Below are 18,588 nucleotides of genomic sequence, written 5' to 3' on the forward strand. Positions count from 1 at the left end.
TATAATCTACTTTGCTGACATCTCTTAGAATAACAGGGCAAGACTCAAGATTTATTTGATTGCATGGATAACAAAATTGAACTACTTCTATGGAACAGTTGAAAATTCTGCCACTCATGAGTCTGTGCAGAAAATGTAGCATTTGTTTTAGGACACTGGCAGTCTTATTGAGTTTTGGTTGACTCTTGCTTTGCTTTTAATTTAGTCCAAGGTAAAGAAGTACTCAAAACAGCTGTGGTTGTTTGCATACTGATAAATATTCAGAGATGTGATAATAGTTATGTGATCAAATATATTAAATAGATATGAATGGAACTTAAATAATGGTTCTTTTTCAGGTTCCTAAAGTCTTGCTTAGACCACCCCAAAGCTCTTTATATTATTCAGTACTGGTACAGTCTAATAGTGACACTCACTGAGTAGATTTTCCTCACCTACGTAAGAAAACATTTCTGATCATTCACCTAGTAGTTCAGAGTGGTATAAAAGTTGCTAGGGAGGTTTTGTACTTGTTACACATGGACAGTCATTTCCAGAAATGGGAAATTTCTTAGTGTGTGTCTATTTGTGAAAATATTTAAAGATGTTACCGTGTTATGGGATGTTAACCACCTCTTCTGTTATATTTTTATATGTAATACAATGCCACATTACACTTAAGTTTATGCCACTTATAGACCTTATGTTTGAGACCCTCTGTAGCCGTTTTCCTAACCAATGCTTTTCTCTCAATGAGTGATGATATTTGACAATGTTTGCAATATTGTAGACAGTGTGTAAATATATATATATATATATATATATATATATATATATATATATATATATGTGGATCTACTTTATTCGAAAATACGTTACATTGAACAAACAAAGCAGATGACCATTTCAGCGAAAGTACATTTCAAAGAAAAAAGTGCACTTTCACTGAAGCCGAGTCGTTATGCAGGGGGGCAAGATTCTGTGTACTTAGTTTAAGGTATTGCTAATGTGATGGGGTATATAACTACTTTTTGGGTCTTATCAATAACAATATTTGTTTTTGGAGATATGATTAGGTAGCTAATTATCATTTCTGTGACTGTGTCTGGTGATATGTTCATAGGTTCATAGGTGTGTACTAGGCTATTGACCTCAGAGCCTTTACAAGCCTAGCCCATAGGATTACCCTGGCATCATGCCACCCGACCTTAGTTCCCAGTACCTCTGTCAAGTAGAGACACTGGAGTAATCTCAGGGGTGAATTTTCCATTTCCCATCCACTCATCAATATTTCTCTTGAAGAGGGTCCAGTAAGGTGCTCTGTTTGACATGTATGGGAAGTCTACCCATGTTATCTGTGAATAATAATTCTAGATTGTTTATTTAAAATATTGTGTAGCTGGGGGAGAATTATCAAAGTTTATTCTTTTCCATTTATAATTGTTGTCACTTAGACGGTTTCAGGCATTTACTTTATTTATTTATTTTATTTGTTTTACATTTGTTTACTGGGATTATTCACTGGGCTGAGAATACTTAGCCCCTTTTCAGTGGAGGCCCAGGGAGAACAACTCCAACAATTAATAGGCCAAAAATAAAAATGTCAAAAAATAAAATAATACAGAGTAGGTACACATAACCTTAGCCTAAAAACTTACTAGTAATGGAGTACAATAATATATACAAATTGTTTGAAGATGTACTCATAGACAGTAAGGAAAAAGAAGAAAAAAAAAGGTTGCAGTGAAAAAAATACAACAGTTGTATAATTGCATTTGAAACATATCAAACTAGCAAATAACTGCAAGAGTTAATAACTTGAATAACTATGGCTAAAATTTTCAGATAAATAGGAAAATCATTCAGGACTAGATTTGGAGTGAAAAACATAAGCCAACCAATTAGGGTCTAGCAAGCGGTGAATAAGGTAAATATTAGTTAACAGCAGTAGTAGCACTGATAGTAGATGTGGAATGGAAATTGTGCTGATGGAAAAGAAAGATTGTAAGACTGAGACAAAGTGGATGATGTAGACTTGTAGAGGTACAGCAGTAGAGTGAAATTAATAGGTCAGAGGTACTAAACTGATAAAAGTGGGTGAAAGTAATACTCTGGAAGCATTGCTAGGAAATAGAGAGCCTAGAGTAATGATACTTGCCCGTGACTTTTGGATAGCATGTTTCATTTTGGTTCAGTTTATTGTGTTTTGATTGACATCTTGGTAATGGTTTCAGGTATTACCTAGCAGTTGTTGAACCTCTGCTGGACGATTCATTGTTATAATTTTATGGCTTAGTGCTGGGCTGCATGTTTCGGCAGCCATAAAGTACTTTTGGTGCTCATTGTGACTAGTTATGTTAATCTGTGTTATTAAGGTCTTTCTTAAGGCTGTGTTTAATTATGTGATATTGCCTGGTGTGAGTGAGGTCATTTTGTATGAACATTTTTATAAGCATCACTGAATAGAAAAGCCTGGTCAGAACATACAAGGTATAGATTATAATGTAGGATGAAGATTCAAAAACATAATAGAGTTTTACCATGGATATGTTTTGTTGAAAATGATGGTAAGGTTAAGTTGATGGGTTATGATGACAAATAGAAAAGGTACAATAATGAAACAATAATGATATTATTATGTACATGAGAAGGACTCTGGTGTTTTAGCATGATATATCTAAGATATCACAACACTGGCTAACGAGTAATGTTACGCTGTCATTTCTGCAAGTAGTTTCACATTTTTTGTTAGTTTTGTTCATTATTGTTATTTGTTCTAATCAATGAGCAGGGTTCCTCAAAAAATAAACTTTAATTGGCTTTAAAACTGAACCGTGTGGAAAAACAAAGCTATTAGAAAGCAAAGCAGATAGTAAACTCACATTTCACAAAAAGGAGTAGGGTGGGAAGTATATTGATCGATAAATAGATAACCTTCCTGAATGTTACATTTGTTCATGCACTTCCTGGTTCTGGTGGAGTGAAAGATGTTGCACACTGTTCAGGGGACATATAACAAATATATTTAAAGGGAAGGGAAGGGAAGGGTGCAATATATAACAAATGAAGAAAGACCATGTATGCTGGACCTATGTTTCCATGTGTAGTAATACTTCTTGGTTGGGTTTTTATGGACAAGGTGATAGATGTCATGCAGTGTTTACTGAGTGATTCCAGAAAGGGATGAAAGGATGGTGGGAGTTTTTACATCTAGAAGAAAAATGAAACCAAAAAACTGGTAATAATTTCCAAAAGTTGGAAATAAAGGAAGATATACATCAGGGGAGTTTGGGTCAAAAAAGTTCAATAAAGGAGTCTCAATCAAGTGAAGGTTAAAGACAAACAGTTTTGTTTGATGGCTGTCTATATAGAAATGAGTCATAAAATGTAGCAATATAAATGTGGTGTTAAAAGGAGATAAATGAAATTTCAGGGACTAAAAATGTATAAAGACAGAAGCTAAAGTTTTAAGGTAGAATTTAGATGAGAGTGACAGCTGATGTAAGCTGTGTAAGGATATTATAAAGGCAAAAATGATAATGAAAATAGAGACACAAATGATAAAGTGCAGGAAACGTGGAGCAGGTATGGGAGGAAGCAGGCTGTCAAGAAGTGAGAAGAGGAATCAGGGAACGTAGAATGCCTGCAGTAACATGCAGGCAACAAATCATTCTGGCACATAGGTGCTATGTTTTTCTCTCCATATTTTGGCACCATTGTTGTCCACAACTGAGACGCCCCTACTGCCACTGCACTACTCTGTTCCCCTCTATTGCACGTGTGCAGTCATCATCCAGGCAGATGTAGATGTGGTACCAAATCCCATGTATGCCTGCATGTGCTTTCACTTCAATGCCTATTATGGTGCCATCACCACTTGTCATTACCAAGCTGATATGCTCAGTAAAAGCCTTTCATTTGCATAAGCCTCTGCTGATGTGGTGTTGAGTGTTTTACTGAAAACACCAGGTCCTCCTTCCAGGATAGGCAAGCAGTCATTGACAACTCACAACAACCTTCCCCTGAATGTCTCTTCCAGAGACCATGCTACTATTCAGACTCATGTCACCTGGGTTTTGATCAAGGTTTTATACCTCTATGCCACAGATTCAGGTTGGCATATAGTTTTTACAACCATTGCAGGTAAAGAGAATACGCACAGTTGGTGGAAGAATTATTGCAGATGTCAGACAAACCCATATTTTGAGAATATGAGGCTATTCAAGTTTGATTCCCATGTTTTATGATTGGGAGATTTATGTTGATTATGCTATATGATCTTCAAAAAGAAGTAAAGTTTTGCAAAAGTAGAGATAACAAAGTGGATAACATGAAAAGGGAACATAGTTATTGGTATGGAGAAAATTCAGAAGCAAAAAATGGAACATTGTGTCCCAGATGGATTGTCCTTATCAACAAATGCACACAGATAAATCAATAACAGATGTTAAAAGTGCACTGGAAAAGTGGTAAAAGCACACGTGGGACTAAACTTTAAAATGAAAGGAAAAAATAAAGCAAAAAAGCACTGAGACAACTGATATAAATTAAGTATGGTTGAGGTGGGGCATTGTTGGCATTCAGTCCGGAGGAAATGGGGTCAAGTAATGGCACTCTGTGATACCTAGGTAAGGAACCATAGCTAAGATGTAGGCAATCATCCATGCCATTAAGGACTACAACAATAAACATAAAAATAACTTTTCCTTCTCTGAAGACTAAGTAAGGGACCAGATTCAATAAAGCTACACTAAGTGTACACTGTTCTGAGTGACAGACAACACAAACATAATGCACTTTTCAAACAGTCACTAAGGCCATTGATGAAAAGCTCACCAGCTTAGATGTAAACCCATATGTCAGGGCACCACACTCCATCAGACACAGACATCCTCCAGAAAGGTCTCATAGAAATGGATATTTGGGAAAAACAAGGTAACCCTAATTTACACACAGGTGGTAATCCATTAAAAATCTACCAACACTATGGAACAGAATCCCAGTCCGATGAGTGGATGGGAGATCGTAGGGTTTAACCCGGAATCATCTCTGTATCTGCTGGACAGAGGCACAGCAAACTAATGGGTATAGTATTAGATAGCCTAGTATGAACCTATGAACCTATGAACATCTTCTTCCTCCTAATTGTAATTTTCCTCCTGATATTCTTGCAACTTTAAATATTGACAAGGATTCATAAAGGTTACTGCAAATTGCAGACTACATGTACACTTAGTGTCCACTTACTGTAATCTTTCTGAGTGACTAGAAAGCACAAAAGATGTGATAAGAATTTTATTGAATACATATCATGTACACTTAGTGTACACATAGTGCAGACTTTATTGAATCTGGCCCAGGATATAAATTGTCACAGCTGAGTTCCACACAGTGATGAGATGAGACTTTTGGGTTAGACAGGGCTGCAGATTATAATTTAACTTTACAGTGTTCATAGTTTACATTATTGTCTACTGTTGTTTCTAGATCATTCATTTTGCAATTATGATGCATATCTTTTGGCAAGTTTTATGATGGCATATTTATTGCTGTTGAAAGCAATTTTTATTACTGCTTTAGCAGAGATGTATTTTTGTAGCTCATGTGGGAGAAATTCTGCATCTTCTCATGAAGTAATTATGTTACCCAACTTGAAGTTAGCAGGATATGTGGTTACCTGGAGCCCATCTATTATTTCTGAAAATAAAATAAAAGTTAAAAGAAAAGTGCTCCTGGTACAGAGCTCTGCGAGACATCACTTATAACCCACATTACGTGACCCCTCATCCTAACGTTTTATATGGTGTTGCTATCTGTAAACAGTGTATTCAAGTCATCTGCATACAGACTATAGAACAGCTCAGATGAAAAAGATAGATCTGAAGGGTACAATCTAAAACAAATAAGGGCCTAAGACAAAGCCCTGTGGAACACCTGGCTGTAATTTTGAATTTCACCTTTCCAATTGATGTAAGATACTTGCCATATCGTATTTGTAAGCAATGTAGCTATTAATTTTATCAAAAATGCATCAGTACCTAGTTGATTTCATTCATTGATCAGTGTATTGCATATGATCCTATCAAATACTGAAATTAAATCTGTATAAATTAAATCACTGCACAATATTTTGCATTTATAGCTGTTATCATATTGTTATTAAACATAATGTAACAGATAGTTATAGATCTATTTTCAAAATTTGCATGCTGACGTATCGTTTGAAGTCCCAATCTTTCCATTTCTGACAATTTATCCAAAATGACCTTGTCCATTATTTTTATACAACAAGAAAGTAAACCTATAGGTCTGTATGACTGCTGGCTTACCTTATTCCCCTTTACCTTAAAGACAGGTTTAACAAGTGCATGTCTCCAGTCTTGAGAAATCTCTCACGTAAATGAACTGGTGAATAACAGATGCAATGGTACTATAAGGTCATGCTGAAGTGTTCTCAGGTCATTGTTAGTCATACTGTCGCTTCTCTGTGTTTTGTTTGGATCAATTTGGATTATTCCTTTTCAATATAGTCTAAGTTAATTTCAATACCTGAAGTTATCTGGATGTTGCTTGGAAAATTAATCATCTGTAAATATATCTATAATCTGTTGAGTCTGAGTATAAAGTTTGGAATCTACACACAGATTACAAGTTGTGTATCTTTAGGTAGCTATAAAATGGTTTCCTATTATATTTAATATATTTATATATTTTTTTTTCTTCAGAGTTTTCTTGATCTTGTTTCACACTTTAATTTGTCTATTTAGTTTGTTTATTTCAGTTTTCAAAGTTATAGTTCTACTTTTTTCCAGTTCTTTTATTTATTTATTTTTGTCTGTCATCAGAAAAATGTGTCTTGTTCATATGGAAATATATCCTTCTGACATTGTGTGCCTTGATCCTGGTATATATCAGTATATATATATATATATATATATATATATATATATATATATATATATATATATATGTGTGTGTGTGTGTGTGTGTGTGTTTGTATGTATGAACATGTGAATATATAAATCCTGTGTTACGTAGTATTAACCTTGGGAGCTGTTCATAAGTTCTAACAGACATCTAGTTTACCAGTGAACTTTTTGTTCCAACTCCCTAGTCAGTAATGAAATATCAAAGCAGAATAGTCAACTGTATCTACAACATTGTAGAGGTCTAAGAAGAGAATGCTGATGAATAGGCCTTTACTAAGATGTGTTTTGGAATGCTCTGTAGAAGCTAAAAGGGCAGTCTGTACATTGCAATGATAGTGAAAAACAGTATTGAGTAAAGGTTAGAGAACTGCATGTCTGCAAATAATGAAGTCAATTGTTTGGGAATGCATTATTCTGTGATTTTATACAGTGGTAGAATTATTGCCCTAGGACAAAAATGCAATAGTTTGATTGTGGTACCACATTTGTGTAGGTGAAGATTGACAGAATACTTCCATATTTTGGGGATACAGCTTTCACTGACAGATCTATCAGTTGATATGGATATGAGATTGATAATACTGTCTCCAGCAATACTGAAGTAGTCTGAAGGAATTTTGTGCTATTAATGAAGTATGATTGAGTCTGGAAAAGTCTGATAAATAAAAAAGGAATGGAAATGTAGCGCTTCTCTTTGTTTCACCATACATGCTTCCTTTTTGTCTATATTTATGCACGCTGTGCAAGTGATCCCTCTATCCAAATATCCCCATTCAGATCACTTAGAATTAGCAATAGCTATGATCTGTCATCATCCGTCATGGGTTTCATGTCAGGCAGTTTCAGAAACCTTGCACCTAATTCATTCAGTATTACTGTTATCTGAGACCCTAACATGATTTATTTGTTAAACATGATTTAACATTTTTTAAATACAAAATTCTCACAGTAGTTGAAACTTATAGTAAAGTTTGAAGTAAGAAATATTTTTATTAGCAATGAATGCAAGATAAACTTTAATAAACTGAGGCATTTACTTGTATGAGGTACTGGTTTATATACCTTGCATATAGCTTATAATGAAATTTTAGTAGCACATGTAAAACATTTATTTCCATAGTGGTTTGTTGCCTTCTTCTAAATTTCTTTAAAACTCTTAGTAACATTTAGTAAGATACCTTATTAATAAAGTGTGCAAGATACACTTTGAAAGCTGAAGCAGTTAGTTGTATGAGATATTTTTATACACCTGGAGCATAACTGGTGATGGAAGTTTGGCACCACCTATAAAAAAAACATATGTTGTGTTTAATCAGTGCTAATTGCCTTTACAGTGTTTTGCCTTCCTCTTCATTTCTTTAATTAAATATTCATTTTAGGCAGATTATTATTTGGGAAACTAGAGTTCTTGAGAGTGTAACAAGTTTTTTGTTTACCATTTCAGATGATGTTTCTCGTGTTAAACTTCATCCCATTCACAATCCATCTGATGATTACATCAATGCAAATTACATGCCTGTAAGTAGCCAGCTATTCACCGCAGACATTTTTATACATTATGATAGAATCAAGTAACTATTCACACAAAGACATACATACCCACCTGCATCAGATGATGTGTCACCCTTGTAATCAACATCCACTCAAAAAATGACTCTGCAATGATGACAGAAAACAACTGAAAACCACAAAAGAAAAAGCATCCAGTTCAGAGGTAAAGCATGAACAACAAATAATACTTCTACCAAAAGTCATCTTAAAAAAAATAATGAAAAAATGGAAGGAAAAAAATAGTAAGATTATTGTATAATTTGTGTAATGACATTGTTAATAAAAACAGTCAATCAGAAATGAGATTATAGTATGGCAGTATGCAGATTAATATATACATATATTTGTTGGTGTGTGTGTGTGTGTGTGTGTGTGTGTGTGTGTGTGTGTGTGTGTGTGTGTGTGTGTGTGTGTGTGTGTGTATGTATGTGTGTGTGTGTGTGTGTGTGTGTGTGTGGATAAAAAAATTCTGGTGTCAGAAGAATTTGAATGCTTATTTTTTTCTCAGTTGTTTTTGCTGAAAATTTTAAAGACAAAACATTAATGCATAATAATAGAAATATTATAAAACAAATATACATATCAAAAATAACAATAAAAACAACTAGAATAACTATTTACAATGGTGTCTACTATAAAACAAAGCATTTAAATCAGAAAAAGAAATGTGATGTGTAGTTGGTAGTTAAGTTTGTTTATCTAGCAGTTCTTTGAATTTCAACCATATATTATATGAAGACATGATTCTAGATGTTCTTGTGTTGATTGTGATAAGTTCAGTATAACAGACTTCAGTTGCCAAGTGTACAAATTCCTTCATAGTAGGAACAGTGTGATTCTTCCAATTCTCGGTGATGACTTTTCTTGCTAGAGTTAAGATACTCCATAAAAGAGGGTATTTTGACTGCTGGAATAGTCAAATCCTGTAATACTGAATATTATGTAAGAGGAAGTTGGTAGCAATGCTGAATTTTTCATTTGTAATGAATGTTACAGAATGTTGACTGTGTCTGTGAGTGTTTAATTGCTTTTATGTTTTGGGTACTGGTATGTGCAAAGTGTGCATGTGTGTGTGTGTCCTATTTACTGGTATTGTTAGGGAAAAGGTGTTCAGTACTCCAAGGTATAGTTCTCATGTTAGGGGGTAATGGTAGAGGTAGGATTAGGTTTAGTGCATATAATTAAGGTAGTGCAAATTGAGAGATCCAAATAAGATGAGATGAAGTTCTCTTTGGTGGCATTTCAGCTGTATGCAAACGCTGAGACGTGGAACTGAGCAAGCTGGATAAAAATCCTGCCACTTTAGCTGACAGAAGAAGCAATTAAATGGATATGAACATGGAAGGAGCAGAGTACATGGACTATTTCAAACGTAATAAAAAAAAAATGTTTAGTCAGAGCTAGTATAACAACGGAGCGACAATAACATTAAAACAATTCTACCATGGGGTAAACTAATAAACAACAGATAAATGACTTAATGCATATGATAAAGCTTTGGCTGAAACCTTATAACAATATTGGATAAGCTAGATAACAAGGAACAATAATCCAAGACCAGGTGTCTATTCATTTATTTAAAAACATATTTAAAATATATGTATTTTTACTAATGCACATCCCCCAAAAACAAAAACCAAACAGGTACCTAAAAAACTTGTCTCCCTGCATCCAACCTTTAATGCCAAAAGCTCCACGATACTCAAGTGATTCCCAACCCAATCACCCCCTAGCATCTAACTCCACTGTTCCAGAACAAAAAATTTTATATTAATCTCTGAGCAAGTGAGAGGGGAAGGCATTAGATTCCTTCTTTCTAGTCATGTCATAGAAATGTTTACATGTGGTACAAAAGCCCAGGTAAATTATCATTCAATATGGCAAGACACTGACTACAAGCACCACATTTGTATGTACCTGTCCTTGGTTGCTTAACCTTTTTTAATTTTCTGTTTCTTTTCAAACATTTCTTTGAAATTTGCAAAGCTAGGTCTTAAAGGCAGAAGGTCTCTAAATTCTTCATAAAGGGCAAGAACCGGCCAGTAATTTATTATAGTTTCTTCCATTTCTTTTGAATTAGAGAAGTATGTGTAAACAAAACTATTCCTGAAATTACCAGGTATACTAATAGCTGATCTTGTTGTTACTTCCACTCCTTTCCCTAGAATAGAACCAACTTCATCAGCCAAGGTCTTAAAAAGCTCCAAGGGATAACCCCTCTCCAAAAATGAATGTCAGGATAATGAAACCAGATAAGGGTGGGGGTTGTTCAAGATGATAAACAATATGATGAAGTTAATATAGCGTTTGCACAGATCAATTACTATCTTAAAGATCTTCTGTTGCAGTTAGCCCTATAGTAGCAGGAGCAGGAGGCGTTGACTGAGCCTAGGAAATTCATTGATCATTTAACAAAAGAATTTATGCCCCTACTTACTTATGTCTGTAAGGATTCTTGCATATTTTTTTTTGATTTTCCCATATATTTTTTTTTTTTTTCCCTTTATATGGTATGGTCATATCAGATATCTCTCTTTCCTCTCTTTCAAGCATAGAATTTTTTTGGAAATTTTGAATTTTAATAAATAAAACCAGCCTTAAACCAAAACTAGTAACAAAACTTAGGTGTTGAGCAATTGAATTGATTTTTTTTTTTTTTTTTTTTCATTTTTTTTTGTTCAGGCAGGGGAGTTGGAGGGGGGGGGGGATGAGGGATTTATTTATGCAAATGTGGTTTATGCAAAATGTAATGGTGCATATGTTCCATGCATGATGCATCATTTCTGACACTCTATCTCTATTCTCTCTATAGGGAGATACTCTAGATGGAGAGGAGGAGGAGCAGGGAGGAGAGGAGGGAGAGGAGAGACACTATAGAATATATTTTAACTACTTTTTTATTTTGCAATTCAAAACTAAGGATCTTCATGAATTGCACTATATAGATATAACCCTGTACAAGGATTATATTTGTAACACTTTTCAGTCTAAGTTGCATCGCAAACCCACCTTTCCTAACTCGTTGTTGCATTATGAGAGTGCACACCCCCTTTATCAAAAAAGAGGAATTGTAAAAGGGCAGCTCATTAGAGCTAGTAGAATTTGTAGCACTGATGATGACTACAGTTCAGAAGTGGATGCTCTGCAAGCTTTATTTTTGGAGAGTACCACATGTAAAAGTTTTTATGTAGGCATTTCTATGACATGACTAGAAAGAAGGAATAGATTAATATAAAATTTTTAGTTCTGGAACAAGTGGAGTTAGATGCTAGGGGTGGCGATTGGGAATCGACCCTTGAGTATCGTGAGCTTTTACGGCAGTTAAGGTTGGATGCAGGGAGACCTCCTGGGCTGAACGGCACTATTAGTATTAAACCAGTGTTGAAATTAAGAAGGGCAAGACTATAATAATATGATTATTTTTATTTTTATTTTTATTTTAATTGGCCATTTTTTTATATTTGATTCCATTAGGTTAAAGTTTTAGGTACCTGTTTCAGGTTTTGTCTTTTTGGGGGGATGTGCATTAGTAACAACACAATAACTTTTAATTTTTAAATACATATATTTTTAAATATGTTTTTTAAATAAATGAATAGACATTTATAAGAACTGGGGTGGTTAAACATGCCATCTGTAGATTTTATTGGATATTTACTGGGGGGTTCCTTATGCTACATTTTATATTGGTGAACAAGGTTTTAATTCACTTGTTTGGTTCTTACAAGTTTGTACATCTAATATAAGAAAAAGTTAAAAAGTGATTTATTCTTCAGCTTATTAAGCATGTGTAATTTAATGTTTTGAAAAAAGTAGTAAAAGTGCAAGTTTCCCTTTAAGGGACTAATTACCAGCAGGTTATCTCAATTTATGAAATTGCTGCTAAGATGAGTGAAAGCGCTTGTGTTTAAGGTTTTTTGGTTTATCTTAAATAAAGGACGTTGTTTTTATTCAACATTTGTTGTCGCTCTACTTCCTGGTCTTGGATTATTGTTCCTTGGTTTGCTGCTACTTTTTGTTCGGGTTTTAAGCTAGATAACAAGATTTTAATTAGGAGTCAAAGTTGCATAAAGGTGTTTTCCAGAAAGCAACAAACCAGGAAGTTAGATTTTCACCAGCAGGTCATTTGAAGTAGTACCTGAAAGCGTGGAACAGGAAAGCCCGTTCTGAACTAACCTGTGGTGACTACCTTAGGAAAGTAAAGCTACTAAACTGCAAAAATAAAAAGAGTACAAAACAAGTACAAAAGCAAGACTTCTCCACCTGCTGAAAAGAAACCAACCAAACTCATGTGTTGAGTGTTTTCGTTCTTTAATAAGTACCCAGAATGTCTTCAGAAAATAATAAGTATTTCACCAAAAACCACACATACATAAACTGTAAGAAAGTTATAAATCATGATATTTAGCCTAGTAATCTCCTATGATCCAATGATAAGCAGCCAGTGAGATTATGTGTAAAAATTAAAAGCCATGAATAAACACGAATCCTTACTAAAATAAATGATTATCTAAGTAATAGAAACAAAAACAGACACCTACTAATTAAGAGTGTGACTTCAAAGGATAGTTGGACCATTTTAAAGCACATTTCATATTCAGATTCTCATTAAACCCTGGGGCAGAGTCTACGTTTAACAGAAATTGCCAATTTAATTCTCGCACCTCAAGAAGGGTGTCTGTTTCACCAAAAAAGCATAAAATTTGTTCAAGGACTAAAAACTTAAATTTAGCAAAGGCAGTCAGGAGTGACCAAGGACTCCACAGCGCCCCCACACACCCTGGTGCCCCCCCCCCTGGCCTACCTACACCAAATAAATACTGGAAAAGCCCCTAATAGAGCAGCGCGCCTAAGAAGCCGCTTCCTAGCCTATACTAAGGCCATGAAGGCAGTACAAAACCTGATATGTTTTCCCAAAGCATTGTTAAACTCTTGTGTTCTAATAGCCATACAGTGCTGTTTAATGCAGCTAGAGAGCCTCCTTGTAGTTTTAACAATATAAAAAATTAGAGCAAGTGACACATACAGCCGCATAAACCTCATATGTACTGTTACAAAGTATTCTGGAAAAGTTATTTTCTTGCCACAGTAATCAAAAATAAAATTTGCACCAGTGTAAATGTAATTACATGCTACACAACCTCCACAAGAAAACATGCCAGCAGTTTTTTTTTTTTTCCCGCATCCCTCAATGACGATAAAGTTGAGTATCTGTATTCTCAAATGAAGCTCTAAATGTTTTAGTTCTTTTATGTGAAAATAGTACAGTTTTACCTAGAGTACAAGACACTATTTAGCTGCTAGAAGTAATGTCCCAGTTCTTTTCAATAATATCTAGGTTGACAGGGAAATGGTTCGGTACCTTGTGAAAGTACCTGCTTCCAGAGCTGGGAGAAGTCTGCAGTCTTGGAACTATATTTTAAAAACAGTCTAGGCAGGCACAACAGTTTGTCATTAAATCATATCCCTCCACAGTGGTTAAGTATGCAAACTGATGGCAGTGCAAACCAGTGGCCACTATTCCTCCACTCATTTCAGTATATTGTGAACCGTAGGCCTGGTATAATCAACAAAAATCTGATGGGTTGTCCAGCATCAATTACCTATTATTATGATTTAAAAAAACATGGATGTTCTTCATGTTTTACTGTTGCAGTCATCACATTTGGGTTATCTGCCTGCAGGTAGCCCTCAGCCGGACAGAATACCAGGGTCTTCGGATTTCTGTGTCAGATGCTCTCGCTTCTTCCATGATGTCAGGTCGTCAAGGGTATAAAACATGCAGCCGATGCCATTACATCAGTCTTTCTTGCCGTGTAGTGCCTGAAGCAGAAGCACTTCGCAAGTGCCAGTCGGCTGTCTCCTGAAATTTTCGTTTTCGAGTTTCAGACCCGAAGTCTTCAAAAAATATAAGTACCCCATTGGAGATCCTTTTTCTTGCTCTAACCGATTTCAGTAAAAGTTAACAATTGTCATGCCTGTGGAAAGCAAATACCTCATAGAGAGTTTCATTCTTACTGCATAACCTGTTTATGCCCAGACCAGAATGTCCCTCGCTGTTGGTTTTGTGCTTTGTTCAATGCCCGAACTATTCGTCGTCAGGCTATTTTTGTAGCCAAATACTTTCGTTCTTGATCTCTGTATGCCGAAATGGCTTCGTTAAGCCATCCGACTACCGATCTTCCAAAAAAATGTAAGGATAAAGACAGAGACAGACCACATAGGTCCAAAACTGCCGACGATACTTCCATTAAGCTAGTCGCCAGTCCGCCGGTACTCAGTGAGGCACTTTTGCGGCCCTTGATACCCACTGCTTCAGATTCACAGGCCTCTACTGAGACCCATTCGGAGTCCGGTATGCTGCGAGATGCTTCTTTGACTATGGAACCTGCGGATGTCTCTACCTTGGATGGGTCCGGAGCTGCTGTGCAGGCACCGGCTTCTGAGGGTGTATTCAGGCCTACAAACATTCATATTAAACCAACGCCATCGTTTCCATCCAGAAGTTTTTAATTCCTCAGGCCAAAAACTAACACTATGCCTAGAAAACTGATGACCCAACTGCAGACTCAGGCTCATTTGCCTCAAAAACAAATGCTTAGAATGACTGAAGACCTTATAACCTTAATTAGGGGAAGCCAGCCTTCCCCTTCTAAGAGACCTAGAGCTGATTTTCTTTCTGATTCTTCTGATCAGGAATCTGACATCTCTGCTCCTTCTGAGTACCAGGATTTACCCTTATCTACTTATGAGGATTTTGATGCGGAGGATTCCATTCTGTCTGCTTCCCCTCCAGAATATTTTTCTTTCGGTGAAACTTTGCATACTGTCAGGAAGCATTTCCGCTGGGAAAGCCAGGATTATTCTGAGTCCAAAAAGAGACTTAGGGAATTCTTACTCCTGCCTCAACTCAGGCCTTTAGCTATCACTCCTTTTCTGGACATTGTAGATGATGCTTTCTTGGAGTCTAGCCTTACCCCAGACACTTTACCTCCAGCTCCCAGAAAACCTGACAGGTACTACAGAGTACCTGGCTCTCACAAGTTCCTCTTTAAGAAATCTTCTGTGGATCCAGAGACCATTTCCCAAGGAACAAAAGACATTAAGGCTACTGCTGCCAAAAATCCTACCCCTTCTGATAGAGATTCTAGAGCCTTAGACAGATGGGGTAAGAAGGTATACACTTCTGCTACTTTGGCCATTAGGGCTTTAAATTGCCAATTTCATATGCTAAAGTATCAGCAGCATATTATGGGGCTACTTAAACAGAAAATTATGTTGATTCCTGACTGTGCTGAACACAAAGACTTGCAAGATTTAATGCATTCTGCAGAACAAGTTGGTAAACATACTTTGCAATGTGGTTTTGATGCTTTAGAAGCATCTTGCAGGGCTGCTGTTACTGGGTCTGTACTTAGAAGGCATGCTTGGCTTAAGGAACAGAAACTTGCCAGATCATGTTAAAGCTAAATTACTGGATACTCCCTTAAACCAAGACCGCCTTTTTGGCAACAAAGCAGAAGTCCTCAAAAGTATGGAGGAAAAAGCTAAATCTATGTAAACTGTTAAAGATTTTCTACAAGTACAGCCTCCCAGATTCAGTAGGCATTGGCCTTCAAAGAACTGGTCCTTTCCAGTCCCTTCCAGGCCTTCTCAGTCCAAACCCAGGAACAGCAGACCACCAAGGCTGCAGTCTCAGGCTACGCACAGATCTAAGCAGTGGAGGGCTCCCACTTCCAAAGCAGGGAGTAGTAAGCCACCCCCCTGCAGAAAAATGGCACAATGACTTAACCTTAACCCTTCCAAGTCCTGCTCAACTACCTGCTCCCTTAGGAGGAAAGCTCGCCCTGCATGCAAAAAACTGGGAACTCATTACCCAGGACAAATGGGTTTTGAGCATAGTTTCCCAAGGATACAGATTCCACTTCCACACACTGCCAACCCCAAATGGTTGGCCAGACCTACCCCCAAATCAATGGGCAAAGGCCCAGCAGCAGGTTCTCAGTATCAGGGCTATTCAACCTGTCCCAGCATAACAAAGGGGACAAGATTTTTATTCAAGACTTTTTTTGGTACCCAGAAAAGACAACTCATGGCATCCTATCCTGGACCTCTGTATTCTCAACACCTTTCTGGTGGTTCCAAAATTCAAAATGCTAACTCTTCAACAGCTTCTTCCTATGCTAGCCAAGTATGCCTGGCTAGCAACCCTAGACATAAAGGAGGCTTACCTGCACATCCCAATAAGAGGATCCTGCAGACAATACCTATGTTTCAGGGTGGGCTTCATGCACTTTCAGTTCTCTGCACTTCTCTTTGGCTTATGTACTGCACCCATGGTGTTCACAAAGTGTCTAGCTCCAGCCATTGCATTTTGCAGGCAGAGAAATATTCAGATTTACTCATACTTGGATGATTGTCTGATTCAGGCAGAAATCCAGGACTTGCTATTACAACACCTGGCATTCATAAAGAAACTTCTAACCTCACTGGGGTACACCATCAGTGAAAAGAAATCTCACCTAGTACCCTGCCAACAGATTGTATTCCTGGGAGCAAGCTTGAACACAGCTTCCCAGATGGCATTCCTCACTCTGGAGAAACAAGTTTATTTGACAACCTACTTCAAACTATTGGCCACAAAACCCCAGCTATCTGCAAGGAAAATACTGTAAGCTCTGGGGTTCATGGCCTCTTGCATTCTACTAATTCCATATGCAAGACTGCATATGAGGAAAGTCCAGTGGTATCTAAAAAGCCTATGGTGTCAACATTCTCAGGACCTGGAAATAATTATTTCTATCGTTCCTTGTACAAGGACAGAGTTCCTTTGGTGGGCAGAGGCCTGCTACCACATCAAGGTACTCCCTTTCACTCTACCCCCTGCCGTCCAAACCCTAACAACAGATGCATCAGACTATGCATGGGGGCTCACATGGCAGGGCAGTGCATTCAGGGCAAATGGAACCCGAGACAGATGCACCTGCATATCAATCAAAAAGAAATGTTAGCTGTACAGAATGCTCTGACAGCCTTCAAAGACTGTACTCTTCCAGGACAACTATTGGTAAAGACAGGCAACACCACAGTTATGTGGTACATAAACAAGCAGGGGGGAACACACTCGTACCCTCTCTGCAGACTAGCCATGGCTCTGTGGAACACAGCCTTGAGCTACCTAGTACAACTACAAGCACAATTCCTTGTCAGGCAAACTAAATTCACTGGCAGACGACTTAAGCAGAAATCTCATGGACCCACACGAATGGAAACTAGAACCCAAAATATTCAACCTGTTGAGGAACAAATGGGGGAGTCCAGAGGTAGACCTGTTTACCTCCACTCAGAACTACCAATTGAACAAATTCTCCACAAGAACTCCCCACAGCCAAGCTTGGAAAGTGGATGCCCAGTCCTTTACCTGAGAAAGCCTCTCAGTTTATGCCTTTCCCCCCTCTGCCTCTCCTCTCAAAGGTTCTACTAAAGATCAAACAGGACAAGCCAAGGACAATACTGATTGCACCAGACTGGCCACACCAGCACTGGTCCCCCCTCTTGTGCAGTATGTCACTGCTACAACCATGGCACCTGCTCAGACTCCTTCACTGCTGTCCCAGCAGGTGGGCCAGATTCTGCACCCTCAGCTTCAAACCCTGAACCTTGCAGCCTGGCTAATTCCTTGAGCTCCCCTCTGGCATTCCTCAGTAAGCAGGTGCTAGATGTCATTCTGAAGGCTAGGAGGCCTAGTACTAGAAAATCCTATGCTGAAAAGTGGAAAATATACTGTTCCTGATGCCAGGCTCAGGGGATGGGCACAACGGTGCCCAGCTTACCTCATATTCTAGAGTACTTAACAGAAATGTTCCACAAGGGCCTATCCTTCTTGTCAATTAAAATTCATGCCTCTGCCATTTCAGCACATTATAATACTGAGCCACCCCTCTTCTCTCACCCCTTGCTAAAACAATTCCTTAGAGGGGCCAAAAATGTAAGCCCCCCTCCCCAGGAGAGCTCCCTCTCCAGCCTGGGACCTTAACTTTGTATTGGAAAAGCTCACTCTTCCCCCCTTTGAGCCAGCTGCAACAGCAGAGTTGAAATTCCTTTCTTGGAAAACAACCTTCCTTCTAGC

General features: G+C 37.4%; 1 protein-coding gene across 3 annotated transcripts in view; it reads left to right on the forward strand.

The window, feature by feature from the left end:
* Positions 1–18,588, forward strand: part of PTPRJ (protein tyrosine phosphatase receptor type J) — a 656,092-nt gene that overhangs the window by 555,967 nt on the left and 81,537 nt on the right. For all 3 annotated transcript variants that reach the window (XM_044082858.1, XM_044082859.1, XM_044082860.1), the window contains one exon: positions 8,353–8,426. In XM_044082858.1, the coding sequence (XP_043938793.1) occupies positions 8,353–8,426 (74 nt within the window). The remainder of the gene's footprint in view (positions 1–8,352; positions 8,427–18,588) is intronic.

Source organism: Protopterus annectens, chromosome 9.part0 (genome assembly GCF_019279795.1).
Source record: "Protopterus annectens isolate FY-2018-M chromosome 9.part0, PAN1.0, whole genome shotgun sequence".
Classification (NCBI taxonomy): Eukaryota; Metazoa; Chordata; order Ceratodontiformes; family Protopteridae; genus Protopterus; species Protopterus annectens.